The sequence below is a fragment of the Chaetodon auriga genome, chromosome 10, assembly GCF_051107435.1.
Source record: "Chaetodon auriga isolate fChaAug3 chromosome 10, fChaAug3.hap1, whole genome shotgun sequence".
In the NCBI taxonomy this organism is placed as follows: Eukaryota; Metazoa; Chordata; class Actinopteri; order Chaetodontiformes; family Chaetodontidae; genus Chaetodon; species Chaetodon auriga.
Genome location: NC_135083.1, coordinates 13,421,952 through 13,438,643, shown reverse-complemented (window position 1 = coordinate 13,438,643; position 16,692 = coordinate 13,421,952). Strand labels below are relative to the sequence as shown.

At 43.5% G+C, this 16,692-nt stretch overlaps 1 protein-coding gene across 2 annotated transcripts in view; it reads right to left on the bottom strand.

Moving 5' to 3' along the window:
- LOC143326848 (low-density lipoprotein receptor-related protein 1-like) overlaps positions 1-16,692 on the bottom strand; it is an 83,588-nt gene that overhangs the window by 42,029 nt on the left and 24,867 nt on the right. For both annotated transcript variants that reach the window (XM_076740832.1, XM_076740833.1), the window contains exons 3-8: positions 15,853-15,990; positions 8,581-8,700; positions 8,159-8,287; positions 7,583-7,843; positions 1,447-1,609; positions 737-959 (exon numbers count right to left, since the gene is read on the bottom strand). In XM_076740832.1, the coding sequence (XP_076596947.1) occupies positions 737-959; positions 1,447-1,609; positions 7,583-7,843; positions 8,159-8,287; positions 8,581-8,700; positions 15,853-15,990 (1,034 nt within the window). The remainder of the gene's footprint in view (positions 1-736; positions 960-1,446; positions 1,610-7,582; positions 7,844-8,158; positions 8,288-8,580; positions 8,701-15,852; positions 15,991-16,692) is intronic.

Below are 16,692 nucleotides of genomic sequence, written 5' to 3'. Positions count from 1 at the left end.
ATCTGCTGTTAAACAGAGAGATTTTACTTTTATAAGGGTCTATTCTGTGCAGCTCTCCTCTACTGTCAGAAAGATGTATGGGTTGGGATCATATTACCCCCCTCTCCACACACACAGACACAGACACACACACACACACACACACACACACACACACAGACACAGACAGACAGACAGACAGACAGACAGACAGACAGACAGACACACACACACACACACGCACACACACACACACACACACACACACACACACACACACACAAGCACTACCACCACAGTCCTCCCACCACTGCAGTCCTGATTTCATTAAGACCATTACTCCACTATAAGTTTGAGCCAAGCTTCGCTTGCGCCAGACTAATACATTTAGAGAGGCACTAGCCAGGAAAATCACACACTTTAAGTAATATTAATCAAGGCAATAAAAAGGACTTATCTCCAGGGGAGGCAGACCCTCTTTGCCTAGATACACAGGAGACAAGTGGAAAACAGCGTTGCCTCTAAAGATGATGGAGTTAAATCAATAATGATGATACAGATTTGGAAGACAGATGTTATCTGCCTTTGTGTTATCAAAGGGGAGATTAAAAAGCCACCAGAGGCTATTGCTGTTTGGCAAAGTTCAACCTTTTAGAAGAAGGCTGAACAATCAGAAGAATATTCCTGAGTGCACCTCTGTGAATGTTGGTAGCTGTTGTTTGTGTGTACACCCATCCAACCATCCATCAAACCTCACCAGCAGGCCCTGGATGATGGTGTGTCGGTTCTTGCCCTCATAGTCGACCACTTCAATGTAGTCTAGGTAGGCGTCAGCCCAGTACACCATCCGGTTGACCAGGTCCAGTGTGATACCATGGGGGAAGACAATCTTGCTGTCCACCAGCTTAGTGCGGTTCTGACCATCCATGTCGCAGCGCTCCACCCTTGGCGTGGACCCATAGTCAGTGAAGAACACTTTGCTGTGGCAGAAGAAGAGGCACAAAAAGGAAGTGGAGTTTTAGCAAAGTGACAGAAAAGGAAATTTCTTCAAGAAGAGGAAATTATATGACTGAAGAAACTGGATGACTGTGCTTCAACCTCATGAATCGATGTGACTTGACATTATGCAATTGACCAATTTGAGTATTTGAGTATGTACTAGTCATTGTAATGGATCGAAAATTACATCCAGGACAATGAAAAACAGAGAAGTGATACTTTGGAAAAAGGAACTACATCAGATACTAGCTTGTCAGCATCAGGAACCTGACACAGCCAACATGCAAGTGTTTATGTGGCACACAAGGATCTGTCTAGGTTTCCATCTGGAGGAAGTGCTTTGATTTTTGACTGCCTGCTTGGTCAGCACGTTGTCTGATCATAAGACGGTATTTTCCTCTCAAGCGTTGCTAAAACAGGGAGAGTGAGAGTCGTGTTAGGTCAAGAAAAGTGGAGGGAAGTACAGACCCCATGGCTGGGTCCAAGGCAATGCCTTTAGGGTTGTACAGTTCTTGGTCCAGCAGGGTCACACATGTCTGGCCATTCTTGTTGCAGACAAACACCCGGTCGTCCACGTCATCCACAAAGTAGAAGTTTCCGGTCAGCCAGTCAATAGCCATCTGCTCCACATCTGAGGGATACAGAGGAGAGAGAACAGAACATTTAAAAAAAAAAAAAAGAAAAAGAAAAAAAACAGAGCCTCATGGGATTAGAGTCATATAACTCTTGGTCATATACCAGCCTCATTTCAAAAAATTCTCATTTTATGATGCCATGACCCTCTCCTCAAGAGTGCCCACACTCCTGAAAAACAAAATAATAGTGCTGAATTAATGAGCTTCTGTCATCTTACTGCACTGCTGGGTCTAACAGGTTGTCCATTACCAGCACTCCACTTGTCTTTGATTAAGACAAGCAGGGCACGGGGGAGGGAAAGAAGCACAAAAAATGACAAATGAAGAGCGGGAGGTGAAGGCCTGCACATTCTAAGCTGTACTCCTTTCAGTGGACTGAAGCAGTTACACTGAACTCCTGCAAGGAAAAAGACACTCAATACTTCATTTTCAGATACATTTGAGGATATACTGTGTTAATAAAATTCTTAAGTGGCCTGGCTCACTTACTGTGAATACTAAAGAAGACTTTAACTAAGCAGAGAAAGCCATTCAAAGGAAAGTTTTACTAACACTACTTTTATTTAGCCCATCGTGCCACATAAATTAACCAACCTGACACAACACTGATCTACTAATAAAGTGTTTCCACTCCAGGAACCTTACCGCTGTTTTGAGAGGAGGAATCAATCTGTACATGTCAGACAGGAATAGTTTATTTTAAAAAAAAAAAAGAATCAAGTACAGGGTTTCGTCATGGCAGCACAGAAACATGACATATGAAGCTCTGTAACCCAAAATACTGTTGCAACATGTCTCACAAAGGATCTTGACATTTTGTAACCCCACTGCTTACTAAGCCAACCAAGAATAAGGAAGCTTTGCAGACGGGTCCTTCATTTCAGATCCACTCCCAGCATTGAGGGGCTGAAGTGCCAAGTTAGCAGTAGAAACACTTCTCACTCCCTGAGAACTCTGTCCTGTATGAGACTGGGTGCAGAAATCCCAGACCACAGGGGGGACCCAGCTGTGATGGAGGGGGGGCTTGAAGATACATACAGCCTTGTGTTTTTGCAGCTGCCACCACACTTCTTTTCAAAGCAGAGTACTGTATACACAAATGCACATCACACAGACTCACTACTCACACATACAGTAACAAACTGACCACACTTTTCTCTTGAGACTTTCAAAGGGACAACTTTGATGTTGGAGTACACAAGCGGGGCGTAACGCCATCGACAGTGAGTCTGTCCCAGGACCATTCATAAAGACGTCTGCAAAGGAGCTCCCAACAATGACAACCACGCTGCCCAAAGCAAGTTCCACAACACAGCTTACACACATCTGGACCCAATGTAATCCCCCCTGCTCCTTCAACCCACCTACCACACATACACAGAGCTTCAAACGGCCTGCCCCCCATGGGCCCTACAGTATGCTTGGTGCTACAATATAAATAGAGTTGAAGGGGATGGGGTTGGAAAGAAAGTCAGAAAAATACATTGAAAGTTCAGGTGCACCTCCAAACTGGAAATAATTTATTGACAGTTGGCAAAGGTAGTGGCCATATCACCTCTAAACAGGGCGAATAAAATGAGCTAATAAAAAAAAACATAGTCAAAAGAACAGAGGGAGGGAGTAAAAACCAGTCCAAGATGTTTCATAAACATCAGGACCAAGATTCTGACAACAGGGAGAGTTTGTCATGGTGTTACGAGGGATAGTGATACTCCCATTGGTATCAGCTCTAAAACATACTCCTCTAAAGAAATCCAGCTGCAAGCCTGGCTGCACAAGGCATTGATTAGACTCTTGTACAGAGTAGAGAGCCAGTTGTGCAACAGAGTGACTATTACGTTGTATAACAGCCTACAAGTAGTGGACCCCCTGACTCAGAGAGCCAGAGAGCCTGTTGACGTCCTCGCTCATTCAGCTTCTGGTAAGTGGAAAGTTTGCTGGGAAAATGAATGAACCCACCCCTTTCTCTTCATCCACCCAGCCTGCCCTCACAACCCCTTTTGACTTCCTGCCCCTTTAACACCTACCATCTCACCCTGGTCTGAGGAAACATTTCACAAACTGAGGGGGTCTTACTGGCAACAACAAACATACTTTCTGCCCAATAGCATTGGTATTTACATACAGGGCCACAGCCTATTTAATTCCTTAAACTAGTCACATACTGGTGCCTAGACTCAGGAATAGCCAAACTAAATTTGTACTTGAATGTTATTTCCTCTATTCAGTGCAAGTATTCCTTTATTTACATGTTGGTGCAAAGCAGAAAATAATCGTCATCATCCTACTTCCATAATCCTCCCCATGCCAAGAAGATCCTATTAATCTGTGCAAAACCCTCTTTGACCTCTGGAGAGAACAGTTTTAGAGTTTCGTGTTTATGGTTTTCCATAAGGATCTGACATATGACCTCTATTTAAGAGGCTGTAATTTCTCACAGTGATGCCACTGGCAAATCCCTGTCTGTGGCAAGTGGGGCGAATGGCTGGACAGGAAAACCTGATGACAGTGGTATTATCACATGATTCCACCCTTTTTTTCCTTGATCCAACAAGAAAAACAACAACAAAAAAGAAATAACAAAAGATGTTTTGCTTACGGTGAGACAGGATGCCTTTCTCCATAAACTACAGGCTTATATAAGATCATGAACATATTTATAAAGACCTTCTGTGCACTGATTTATTCTGAGAAAAAAAAACAAGTCTTAAGAACAAAGGCAAAGAGGAGGGGGAAAGGGGACTGAATGATAGACAGAGCAATGTGGGGAGGAGGGCTGGTCCCTGCTGTGGAGTTCCGCTCGGAGGGTGGAGAGGATGGGATGGTAGACACTCTGCTCCCCTTTTTATCTTCCCAGTCAGAGAATCACACATGCAGACAGAGCAGGCCACATCTGGAACCATCGTCTACTTATCTGCGCTGCTCTCTCAGACTCCTAGAAGCTATAAATCACCCTGTTTGTGTGAACCCTGCTCCAATCCCCCCCTCTGCCTCCACAGCTTCATCCATATCCATCTAAGGCCAATCCCCATGTCTGCCCAACATACTTGCAGGAGCACACCTGAGCCCTGCTTGTTATAAAACACTGAACAGAGCTGACAAAGAGTCCATGCTGCTACCAATTATATGGTCAGAATTTGTTTTAAGAGAGCGAGTTCACCTTCAAGCAAAACAAAGGCATATTGCTTAATGAAGAAGGACACAGAGCTAGCACGAGTCAAGCATAAATAACATTTTGAGGCAAATAACCACAAGGGAAACCATACAGTAAATACAGCAAATGGCCTTTTGACTCAGCTGAGATCCACAAAAAGAACAGAGGATTTTTGTTCTCTTATCGCAGCTGAAAGCCCAGATTGATGTAACATAAAAACATGGAGTCAGCCAAAGTGCAAGGAGAGCATCTTGACTGTTTGTCTGTTTGCTCCCACAGTCACAGAGGACCGCCAGGACCCACCAACAGACATGACTGGACCCACACTTGTCAGGATTTTATAGTGGAGATGGGGCATCTTACCTGAAATTATGACTGCCTCCACCAACATCTTAATATATTTCTACAAAACATAACAGTAACCTTCAAGTGCCATGTATTCAGTGAGTATGGCTGGTGTTTAGAGTCATGAGATGAGATCTGTGTGACGTACTGCTGTTTCTTAACAGTGTCCTGAGGGAAACCCTTATTGCACATCACAGCACAGCACAAGATCCACAGATAACATGTCAGACATAGCTCACTTTGCCCTGCTCGTTGTGTTAGCACTGTAGAGCCATTTCCTAAATTTAGCAGATAGTCAATGACCGGATTATTTTATTCCAAACTGTACTTTCTTATATTGACATTAGATCAGATCAAACTTAAATGCTAGTTTTACTGAAAATAGATTATTGTAGCATCAAGACCGATTGGAAACAGACAGAGAGACAAATAAAGAGTAATTAAGATAATACAACAAGCTACTGCAACAACTCGACTTACATTCAGAGGAGTACAAAGCATTTCATATTCTAAGGTGAGCAGAACTGGGACAGCACATAGGGAAATGTGTGAAAAATCTAAATACATAAAAGGTAATACGTCACTAGGTAATGGGTGCATGAGTCACAGGTATTTGGGTCGGTGTGTGTGTGTGTGTGTGTGTGTGTGTGTGTGTTTGCATGCGTGTGTGTTTGTGTGCGCGTGTCTGAGTCTCAGCCATGAGTGTGTTAAAGTGACCTGACTGGACAGGACATGAGACGGCCAGAGGAATGTAGGGGCTGTTCAGGCTGACATAACCCAATAGAGGAATGTAAATACCATCTGCATGACCACTTCCATACACACACACACACACACACAGACACACACACACCTCCAAGGTACAGCAAATCACTACCTTCTCCCTCTCCCTCTCATTTTATCATTCCCTTGTCTCCTTTGCTTCAGTCTTTCTCTCAGGGTCTCTTCTCACTTCCACCCCTCGCCCCCATTTACCCCACAGACCACTTAACAGAGTGGTGAATCAAAATGCCACAGTGGCAAGCCAACACAGTGAGGATGAGGTGGGATATGGGCCACTCGTGAGAGTGCGGTACATCAACTGGAAAAAAAAACCCATTTTAGGACGCTGGGGTTCACTGAGTCTCCGAGCCCCGGCTCTGCTCCAGCTGTCAGCGGTGACAGCAGTTACACAAGCTTCATTTGAAGTGGATATGAGCCGAGGCACTTCTAATCACGTCGCAGGCTTCTCGTCCCACATTTCAGGGTCTACGCACCAGGCTCCTCCACTTGTTTTCCTCACGTCTGCCGTTTCATGCCTGGGGCCAATTCTCAAGGGAACGCTTTCCCACACGCACGAACATACGCACACATGCACCTACCCACACCCTCGCTTTTATGTTTTGTCTACATTTCTGCCCCCATTCTTAGAGAGTAACGGCTCTGTCAGCCAGACGAATAAAAACAAACCCTGTCAGGCTCGTAATCACAGATAAATCATGTCAGCATTATATGAGTCTCTCTCAACGGGAAGTGTTTACATGCTGTGTATGTTAGTCTGTGTGTGTGTGTGTGTGTGTGTGTGTGTGTGTGTGTGTGTGTCTGGGTGTTGCGAAAGGCATGTCAATCTGCGAGTTAAAACGATACCCATGACCTATCACTTGTCTTTGTTTATCAGATGTGGTCTATACTATGTCTTCCTACACACACACACACACACACACACACACACACACAAACATGTCCAATCTATCTGCCAAACCTCCAGAACAAAATGTACAGTTCTTCAGAGGACTTTGGGGGAAAAACTAATGCCCTGAAGTTGGGATTCAACCGATTCTATTCAAATTCATCAAACAAGAGCAGTGGAAAAATACATTTCCAGGCCTCTGAATGAGCCATGCGCATTCAATACATAAATCAAGCTACACAGTATAACTGTTTTCTTGTCAAGAAATGTACAAACTAAGGCCTGAGGGCATGCTGGCAGCCTTATATGTGACATATCACTAGAGGTAAGCTACACACATACTGCCTCCATGAGATGATTTAGTGGTGTCAGGGTGCTCCTGTTCTTCAAAGAGAAACCTTTTGAAGAATAAAGCTAGACTCAGCGTTTCTACTTGGCACTTTTATGCTGGTATGAGCAACTTTGTGAGATGAGGCCATATTGCTTCACATCTTACATTTGTTTGAGCTTGCAAATGCTAAGCTGACCATTTGATTCCCGAGGCAAAGTGCAGAAATTTCACACGGGGTGAACTGACAAGTGGAACTGACTACCTGAGTGCTGCTTGTGTGCTCTTATGCAAGGCATTCTTTTCTCTCTCACTGGCAGTCTACCACTAAACTGCCAGGCGAGGCAGTATCTGACAACATTTTAGGAGGGATATAGTGTCAGCAGAAAATACTATTTCTAGAAACAAAAGCGTGTTCATTTCTATTACAGTCAGATGATCGTTCTCTCACTTTTGTCAATGACACTACTCACGGTGCAGGCTGAGGGAGATGTTGATGGTGCGGATGTTGGTGACATTCTTCAGGTCAGGGATGCTGGCACACTTCAGATGGGTGGCAGCAGGGGTTTCACCCACATCTATCCAGCAGACCGTTTCCTCGGCATAGATGAAGTCCATAGCCATGGTCTGCTTGGTGGCGATTGAGGGCAGCCGCGAAGTGGTGCCGCTCAGGGAGGTGCAGCGGATGTCATGAAGGTTAGCAATCAACAGCATAGGCGGACGGTCCACCGGCTCTGGAGAGGGCAAGTGGACAGCGGAGTGGAGGGGAGGGGAAAAGGCAGAGGACGCAATGAGAGAGAGGAGACAAAAGGGGGGTGAGATATGAGGAGGAGATGGAGTGGAGTCAAAGGTCATGCATTAATTGCACACCTGTAATATACTTCTCTTCAGTAAACAAGCTTGTAAAACAAATGGGGGTGCAGATGTGACTATGTAATACAAGACTGTGGGGAGGGAACAAATCAGCTCTGATGAACTGCATCCTTTGTCTCTGTTGCACTTCCTGTGTGTGTGTTTGTGTGTGTGTGTGTGTGTGTGTGTGTTCTCACCATTTTTGGCTTTGCAGGAGCGGTTGTCTGGCTGCAACAGGTAGCCCTCCACACAACTGCAGGTGTAGGAGCCCTCAGAGTTGGTGCACGTCTGGCTGCACGTCCCGTAAACATTGCATTCATTGAAATCTACAGCAGAATAACACAATGACTTGTTCACTACTTGTTGCACTGGGTGTACCTTAGATACATATTTATTTTTCAGCGCCAGGTAACAAAAAGCAAAGGTTACTACTGAACCCTGGGATATGCATTCATCTTCTACCTTGAGGCAAGTGGTTTGTTTAAAGAAAAATTCTAATCTTCTTGACATGTTGTCCCACGCAAGATCCAGTCAGCAAGCAGAAAGTCAGAGTAATGTGATGATTATAGGAGTTTTACTTTGAAGCAAGAAAAAAAAATCTACCAAATCACCCACTCACCTTTACATGTCTTTCCATCTGCAGCGACCTCATAGCCGTTGCTACAGTAGCACTGAGGCCCATCATGAGTCACAGCACAGTGAAACTGGCACCCATGGGAGGCACAGCCTGGTGCTTGATCTGAAGCAGAGACAAACAGAGAGACACGGAAAACATTAAATACTGCGGAGGCTAACACAGAGGGGGGCAGCATACATATCAGCAGCTCTTCAGAGGCCTCGATTAAGAGGACAAATAAATTCTGGATAACAACGGAGGCTAAATGATGCCTGTTTAATAATTGCCTCCTTGATCAGGTTTACGCAGATCAACTTTCCAATTGTTATCTTAATCCCAGCGCAATCCTCACAGAACCACACTGTCACATCACATCTCCACTGGGAGATCAGATAGGATTGTGGATGTATGTGTATGTGTGTGAAAGAGAGAGTGGGGGTCACACAAGTGCATGCATGTGTATTCATCCGTGCATGTGACAGACGAGGTGATCTGAATGTGCACGTGTTAGAGGGGCCTCTTCTTTCCCGCCCCCAGAGGGAACTCAAGGACACATCCTTTTGGCAGGAAATGAAAGAGGGTCATCCACACATCCCCTCATCATGCAGTCTATAGGGTGTGTGTGTGTGTGTGGATGCAGATGTGTGTGTCTAGGCCAGTAGATTGATGTGGTTGGGTGTCCGTCATGACTGAATGATGGTGTGTCAGATAGTGGCACAAAACACGTGATATTTCAGACAGCTTCTATTAGCTTTAAACCTGCAATGAATGGAGCTGTGACACTCTTGAACTCAGCCTGATAAAACATTTCATTAAATGGGGTTTGTTTGCATCCACCAAGTGCAGGCCTGTGACCCGCACTGGGTGGGTCCTCCCCCAGAGGTCAACACACCAGAGCATGAGGCCACAGAGATCAAGTCATGGAGGAAATTACAGTGTGTTAGGGCAGAGGGACAGATATTATCCTGATCAGCTCTCATTTATTCAGCATTATTCTTTACTACTCGGTCACTCTGTCACACACAAGTAGAACTTCCTCTCTTCATTTCTGTAACCTTTTATCTCTAAATCAAGCTGTGTGCTGACATCCAATATGACAACTGTGTATTCTCACAGTGCAGTCCTACATTGTAACAGCCCCTGGCTACCCTTTGAAAATCCAGGACACAGGCCACAGCAACATTCGAGTGAGGCCAAAGCCTTCATATAACCTACTGACACTCACACACCCTGCACTGATCAAAAGAGCTAAACTATACTCAAAGCATTAGTGAACCCATTGAGAAAAAGTCCTATTTAATCATTTACGAAGTGTAAACACCAATATTACAAAACTATAAAGGAGCATAAAGAGAGATAAAGCTTTCACCAGCAGACAGAAATTTACCTTGCCATCCAACAAACAAAAAACAAGTGAGGGGTCATGGACGCACTATGCTTACAGTAGCTAGTGATAGTATGGCTGTGAAGAGCGGAGACTGGACGAGTGAAGGGCCCTTATTATATAAAGGCTGCAGTACTCTGGGCCACAATGACCCTTTTGTTGTGGCCCCACTGAAAGGAAGAGTCCCCCAGCAAACACTGTGGCCCATGTCGAATCCATTCACCGAGCCTCACACTGTGAGAGACCACAGGCGACTAGAGTGCTAAAAACACCCACAAAATACACCTCTGTCCAGGGTCATTTTGTTCCATTTTGTACACGAGTGTCTACCTATGGGTGGGTGATATGGACAAATTTGATATTGCTCTAATTATCACAACATTATCTCAATGTCAACCAGCCAAGTATTCAAATCATGCAGTAACCTCCCATCTATCCAGTTTTAATGTGTTTTAAGAGAACCAAATCCATTAATTCTCAAGAAATGTAGTATAATCTATTATAATTAATTGATAGCATTTAACAAATCCTGTGAAATTTAAGATCTCATGATTAAATCTATTAGTTCCTTTAGACATGAGAACTAAAGAGCATGACATGGTAAGAATAATAATAAGAAATATTAATATTGATCATATTTAGCATCCAGTGCTCTCACTTCTACCTGTAGCCCCAAAAATGCATTAATATATACTTTGCATACAATGTATTTTTCCTTTGTGAGATTCAAAAACGCTTTTGAAAAGTGACTCTGCAAACTCTTTTCCTCAGTCTAACCTCAGAGAGCATTTGCAGTTATATGACAACAGGGAGAGCAGAGAGGTGAGGACAGAAAAAGTAAAGAGAAGAACAGCAAACAACGGGAGAACAGAAGAAGAATGGAGAGGAAAGGAGAGAGAGGGGGGAAGATGGGGAAGGCAGGGCAAACAGAGGTGGAAACAAGTGCCTAAAAGGGCTTAAGGATATGGAGTGGTTAGAAAGTTCCAGCTCAGAGCAAACAAGCAACAGCAGCGTGTCAGACGTTTGACCAGGGGTTAATGAACGAAGCAAACAAATCACACAGTCACACACTGGAGGCCTTCGGTCCTAAACAAGCATGCCAAAGCCATTGATCCCGTTACTGCATGGATGGCAACCCTCAATTTCACTCATCTATAGCTCTTTAAATTGAAGCCGGGAGTGAGAGTGTAAAGCTCTTTGCTAAAAGGCCCACTAGGCTGAGTCTCATCAGAGGACAGCTCTCATTTCTACACTAGTGTGCACCACTGAAAAGATGTCAGTGACTTGGGATAGCGGACTAAAATTGATGGAAAAAGAAAAATGCAACAAGGCCTTGTTGATACATGTATTCTGAAATTTAGTCTGGAACTAGTCTGGCCTTTTGGTGAGGCCCATATAAAGGGCAAACGGGTGATTAATGAGAAAAAGAACATTTGGAGAGGTGACAGAGATAAAAACAAGAGGAACTGCTCTTGGGCTCTGTCCACAGCAGTCGATGATGAAAGATATGAAAGTTGACATTTTCCTCTAAAATCTAATCATCGGGGCAGACAGGCTGAGCGCAACAGGGTGACGCAGGTTGAGTGACAGAGACTGGGTGGTGTTGGGGTCATGGCCCTGGTTATACAACAAAACTGTCACGACTCAATGATTTAATAATCGTCACTACTTAAAAAGATCAGCTCACCAATCCATCAGCTGGCTTGAAATTGAATCTCTTTCCTTACCAGAAAGTCTAAACTAAAAAAATAAAGCCTCTCCACCACCCACTGATTGTAACTGAAAGTAAAATATTGAACGAAACACTCATTGTATGAACAGGCTACTCAAGTGTGCGACATTCTAAAGAGGTAATCCTCAGGACATTCCTACCTTTGTGCTCTCACTGTCTGGAAACATGTCTGCACATGCCCCTGTCCTCTACCTGCAGCTGACAGGAGCCTGCCTTTTTCCTACATGGGTCCATCAAATTACTTCATTTTTACTTCTAAAACTGAATGATTTGCACATATTTTGGTTCATTTGGGATGGATACGCATACCTTTCACATAATACATTTGCATTCTGCCATTGCACATAACAGCGTGAAGAATTTGGACAAACTTATTCTCAACTAAAACTTTGACAATACAATCTCATTTAAGTTTAGCAGATCACCATGCTCAGTTAAACACTGAATCAGGCACTATCTAAGATTTAGCTGCTTCACTCTGTGAAACTACTTTGTGATTATTTGGTTTCACAGTGCATTCCATCGCACATTGAGGTTGGTGTTAAATGCTGCGCTACTGAAAAGCGAGCACTGCTGAGTATGGTAAATTAGACTTATATAGGAGATAATGATGTAGAAATCCGGGTGTTTGTGTATGCATAAGACAGCGGTCGGCAGGAAGGCTCAGCAGTTGTGAGCATAAACGTGTATTTACTGGCAGCAGCTTGGAGCTGCATAGTCAAAGGGAGCAAAGTAGCCAAATGCTAACAGAAGCATGGCAGCAGCTTGAGTAATGAGCAAACAGTAACTATCATAGTCCCAAACAGTCGCGGCGTGCTGCCCCAGACGCTTAAATCTAAACTCATGCAAATACTCAAACACAAATATACAAACACACAAAGTACACACGCTGTGGCACAAAACTTTCCCCACCATACACCACGGTTTAACTCGCCTAAGAAAATTAATGCGTGGATTTTCTTTAATCTGCAGCCCAATTTGAGTTAAGAAATACATGACAGTTAAACAACACTTGAATGTCTCTACATACGGTGATGGGCAAAGACTGGCAATAAAACAGGTCTTGTCATGCAAGACAACTCTGGCTGCAGCCAATAAACTCATTTAGGTCAAGAAACACTCATAAATAAAGATGGAAATGTCTTTCCACAGGCAGCCTCATGTAGCCTATGACTGATTCTCATTCCACAGTTAGTGGGACATGAAGGACAATGAAAGCCCACTGCATGCATGAACAATAGCATCGGGCCACTACAATAATCAGGGTTCCCTTTGAGATGGCGAGGAAAAAGGAAAAGCTCTCAAGAGTACTGCCATGACCCCATTTTCTCTTCTCTATCAGATACTTCTGAGGGAGGCAGGTCTAAGGCCTTGCCCCCCAAAAGAGGCCCCATCACCCACAAAATGACAGAGAGAGGACATATGCAGACTACAGATTGATGAATAGACTCAACTTTCACCCATATGACAGAACAACAATGCAACTGCCAATTGTCTGTAAAGGTTACAATTAGTTAAGAAAGCCTTTTAAATACAGGCCTGGAGCTTTGACCAAAGGATGGCAAAGATCTGAAGTTAGACAAGCAAACTTGAGACTCGAGTGTCATTGGTTTGGATCACAGAACCACACTGGAAAACATTCTTGATATATTCTTTTTGCATGCGTTTGAGGCACCTCTTTTGTATGTATGAGACTGACTGTTTATTGTTCACTTTAACAATCAAAGAAGCTTCTTAAAGGTTAACAACACTCTCACATTTTGCAACAACTCTGCCTTGCAGCCTATCACAGCATATAAATACAGCAGAGGAGGTGCACAGTAGTTCCTCCTCAAGGAACCCAAAAATGAGGTTTCAAATCTCAAGTGTTTCTCTGAAACAAAATACATGATTAAATGATCTCAATGACGTAGATTTTTAAGGAAAACCATATTACATGACGCAGTATATTCAAAAACTGAGTTAATCAGCTTAATCAGGACTGTGTGGGTGTGGTTTGATCAGATGTGATCAACAGTGGTGTCTCTGCGGCAACGGGCAAACATCACAACATCACAACTGTCATCAGATGCTGTATACTGCTAAATTGTGATTGGTGCATGGAAATGTGTGACATCATCGTTTTCCATCAGAGCCCTGAAGACATCACACAAAATTTCAATGAAATAAGTGAAATAATTTTCATTGTTCGGGCAAAAACATTTTCATTCCCCTTGACAGCATAAGAATATACGCAAGTTCTGATTTGTTTTTATTTTGCTTTTGGAAAGACTGAAGAAACACAAATCAAGTGTCAGATTAACCCATCACAGCACCACCTGGTCCACCTGGGTACTCCCTTCATATCACTCCTGGACACAAACCACACCAACTAATCCCACACACTATGAAAATCCTGAGGAAATTTATTTCAGTGAGATAAAATTCCTGCCTGACCTACCCTGCTACACTCCCCTTTCTAAGTGATCTTGTCAACAACTTTGGCAGAATTACATGGGCACACTGACAAACAAAGTGTGCTTTCAGACGTCAGGGCGCAGGTATACTTTGCACAACCCGGCAGTTTGTACAAGCAAACACAAGGACGCTTGTGAAAGGCCAGGCCGTTCCCTGAAAAGAGGGAGCTCGCAAACAGCAATGCCAAAAGTTCTGAACACACTGCTGGTGTGTTTGTGTGCGGGGTAATGGGTGTGTTTGGGTGTGTATTTGCAAGAATGTGTGTGAGTGTATGTTTGTGTGCACATGTGAGTGTATGCATGCATCGAAAGCCCATGAACATGTAGGTGTGTGTAGAAGTGTAGGTGTGTGCTGACCAATGCCGGACTGGAGGACAGCTGGACTTGTGTCCTCGGGGACAGGCGGTGCATGTTGTGATTGGATGACATCATCGCTGTGTTGTGTAAAGCCTTGTCTAGCGGTGATGACCAGTGTGTGGGATACTAACACTCTCACCCACTCTGGACAACTGTCCACTTCATCAGCCCAACAGTGCCCTGCTCTTCTGGACAAACCTCATCGCTGACTAATTCACAACTTTTTAATCTAATGAGTCAACTCTATGCTGGAAAGCTATTCATTCACTCGCTCTTTATCTACACAGGGTGGTCCAATAAGAAAACTGTCTTTAACATGGTCTTACTGTGCACAAAGGTAAATAAGAGGCAAAGATAGTACAGTGCAAGAAGAAATACAAATATAATAAAAACTGGTGTTAAAACAAAAGTGGTTGCAACTTATTTGCACCACAAATTTAATTTAAAAAAAACCAAGTGACCTAAAATATCTAAAATGACTCAAATTTACCATTGCAGATGTTGGCACAGACAAGAGAGGCTTTAGCTTATACTTCAAACTAAAATGAGATGATCCAAGATCGAAAACACTGTTTGGGCAGACCAACCCTTGTTCCAGGACTTTGGTCCACTGAGACTTTAGTGTTGATCGTAAATATTTGATTAAGTGATTTCATATTCCAGGAAAGGGTTATTGGTACTGAACAGCACAGCTCATGATCACTATAACAGGCCAAACCAAGAGGCAGACACACAGGTGTGCACTGCAGAAATTAAATGCATCCTAATGTCAGTTTTTGGAAATAGAAACAGGCAGCGCTTCAGACAGCTATATCTGCCTTGCTGAATGCTGTGGCAATCCTCTGTAGGCAGCCAGTGTTTGCTCCTTTGTCTGCTGCAACAAAGACTGACACTATGGACCCAATATGTTCCATCTCTCATTCTTCTATCGTCTCTAATTAATAGTGGAGGATTTGATGGGATTCTTCTTCAGCTGCATCTGGGCTGAATGCTCATCATTCCCGCAGGGATTGAGGAAACAGCCTCATAGCTGCGCTGATTGATAAATTAATGACTTTTTTCCCCAGAAAGAGAAATTCCATTGTAATTGCATAAACCAGAGCTGGCCAGCTCATTAAAGGGCCTAGTAGAGATTATTGGATAGAGATTATAGTTTTGGATGGGAAGACAAGGGGGTGCTAGCAAGGAGAAGCTGGCTGGTGATTTTTGACCCACAACAAAGGCCGACACTCTTGTCTCTGTGCGACAGAGGAGATAGAGAAAATGATGATGCTATCTGTTCTTAGTCCGTTTTGCAGAGAATGGGAGTTGGCAGATGTGTGTGCATGTGTCTGTGTGTTTATTACCTCTGCAGTGAGGCCCCTCATCCCAGCCATCGGAGCAGTCAGGGACTCCATCACACACTTTGCTCATGTGGATACACACATCCGGGTCCAGGCACCCATGTTCATTGACAGGACACTGGTTCACTCTGTTGTGTGAGCCTGAAAAGCAAAAAAACGACATTTAAGGAAACAATACAAAAGAAGATAGAGAAAGACCGTAAAGACTGTAACAAATAACTTAAATACAGTGATAAAATGAACCTATTTAAAGGTAACATTAGTGTATGCTTGGAATATAAAATATGGCAAATTCAAAATGTATGTATTTGAATTTCATTCAGCTTCGTGAAACTATTCAAAACAGCACCAACAAGGGGAGATTACTGTGGCTGTGGGTGAGGCCAAAATTCCTAGTGGTGGGCCTTTATCAAACTTGGAAAGACCTTAGACAAGACCATAAGAAGGAAACATCCATAACTGCATAATAGTTACAAAATGTTAGATATTTTTATTAGAATCTAGTTGATATATTGTACCCTTTAGTTCAGCCTGTCTCACAAGATGAAGAGCAGAGATAAGAAGCTAGTCACGCACAAACAGCACCAGAGACAACCTCCACTTTCCTTCTTCAATGCACAACCTGTGTGGTGAAACTCTGTCCAAGTAATTCTAAAATGGTCCTCAATGTTTGGTCGACTGCGGTTTACAGTGGGTGGACGGATAATCCAGGGATTCATTCCAAATATAATCTGGCAGCCTTCCTTTGATTGTACTTTTTTGATCATCTCTCAGTGAGTGTTAATGTAATCCTTCCCTCCATCACTTGAACAGGGTGCCACTACATGACACAATTCTTATGCA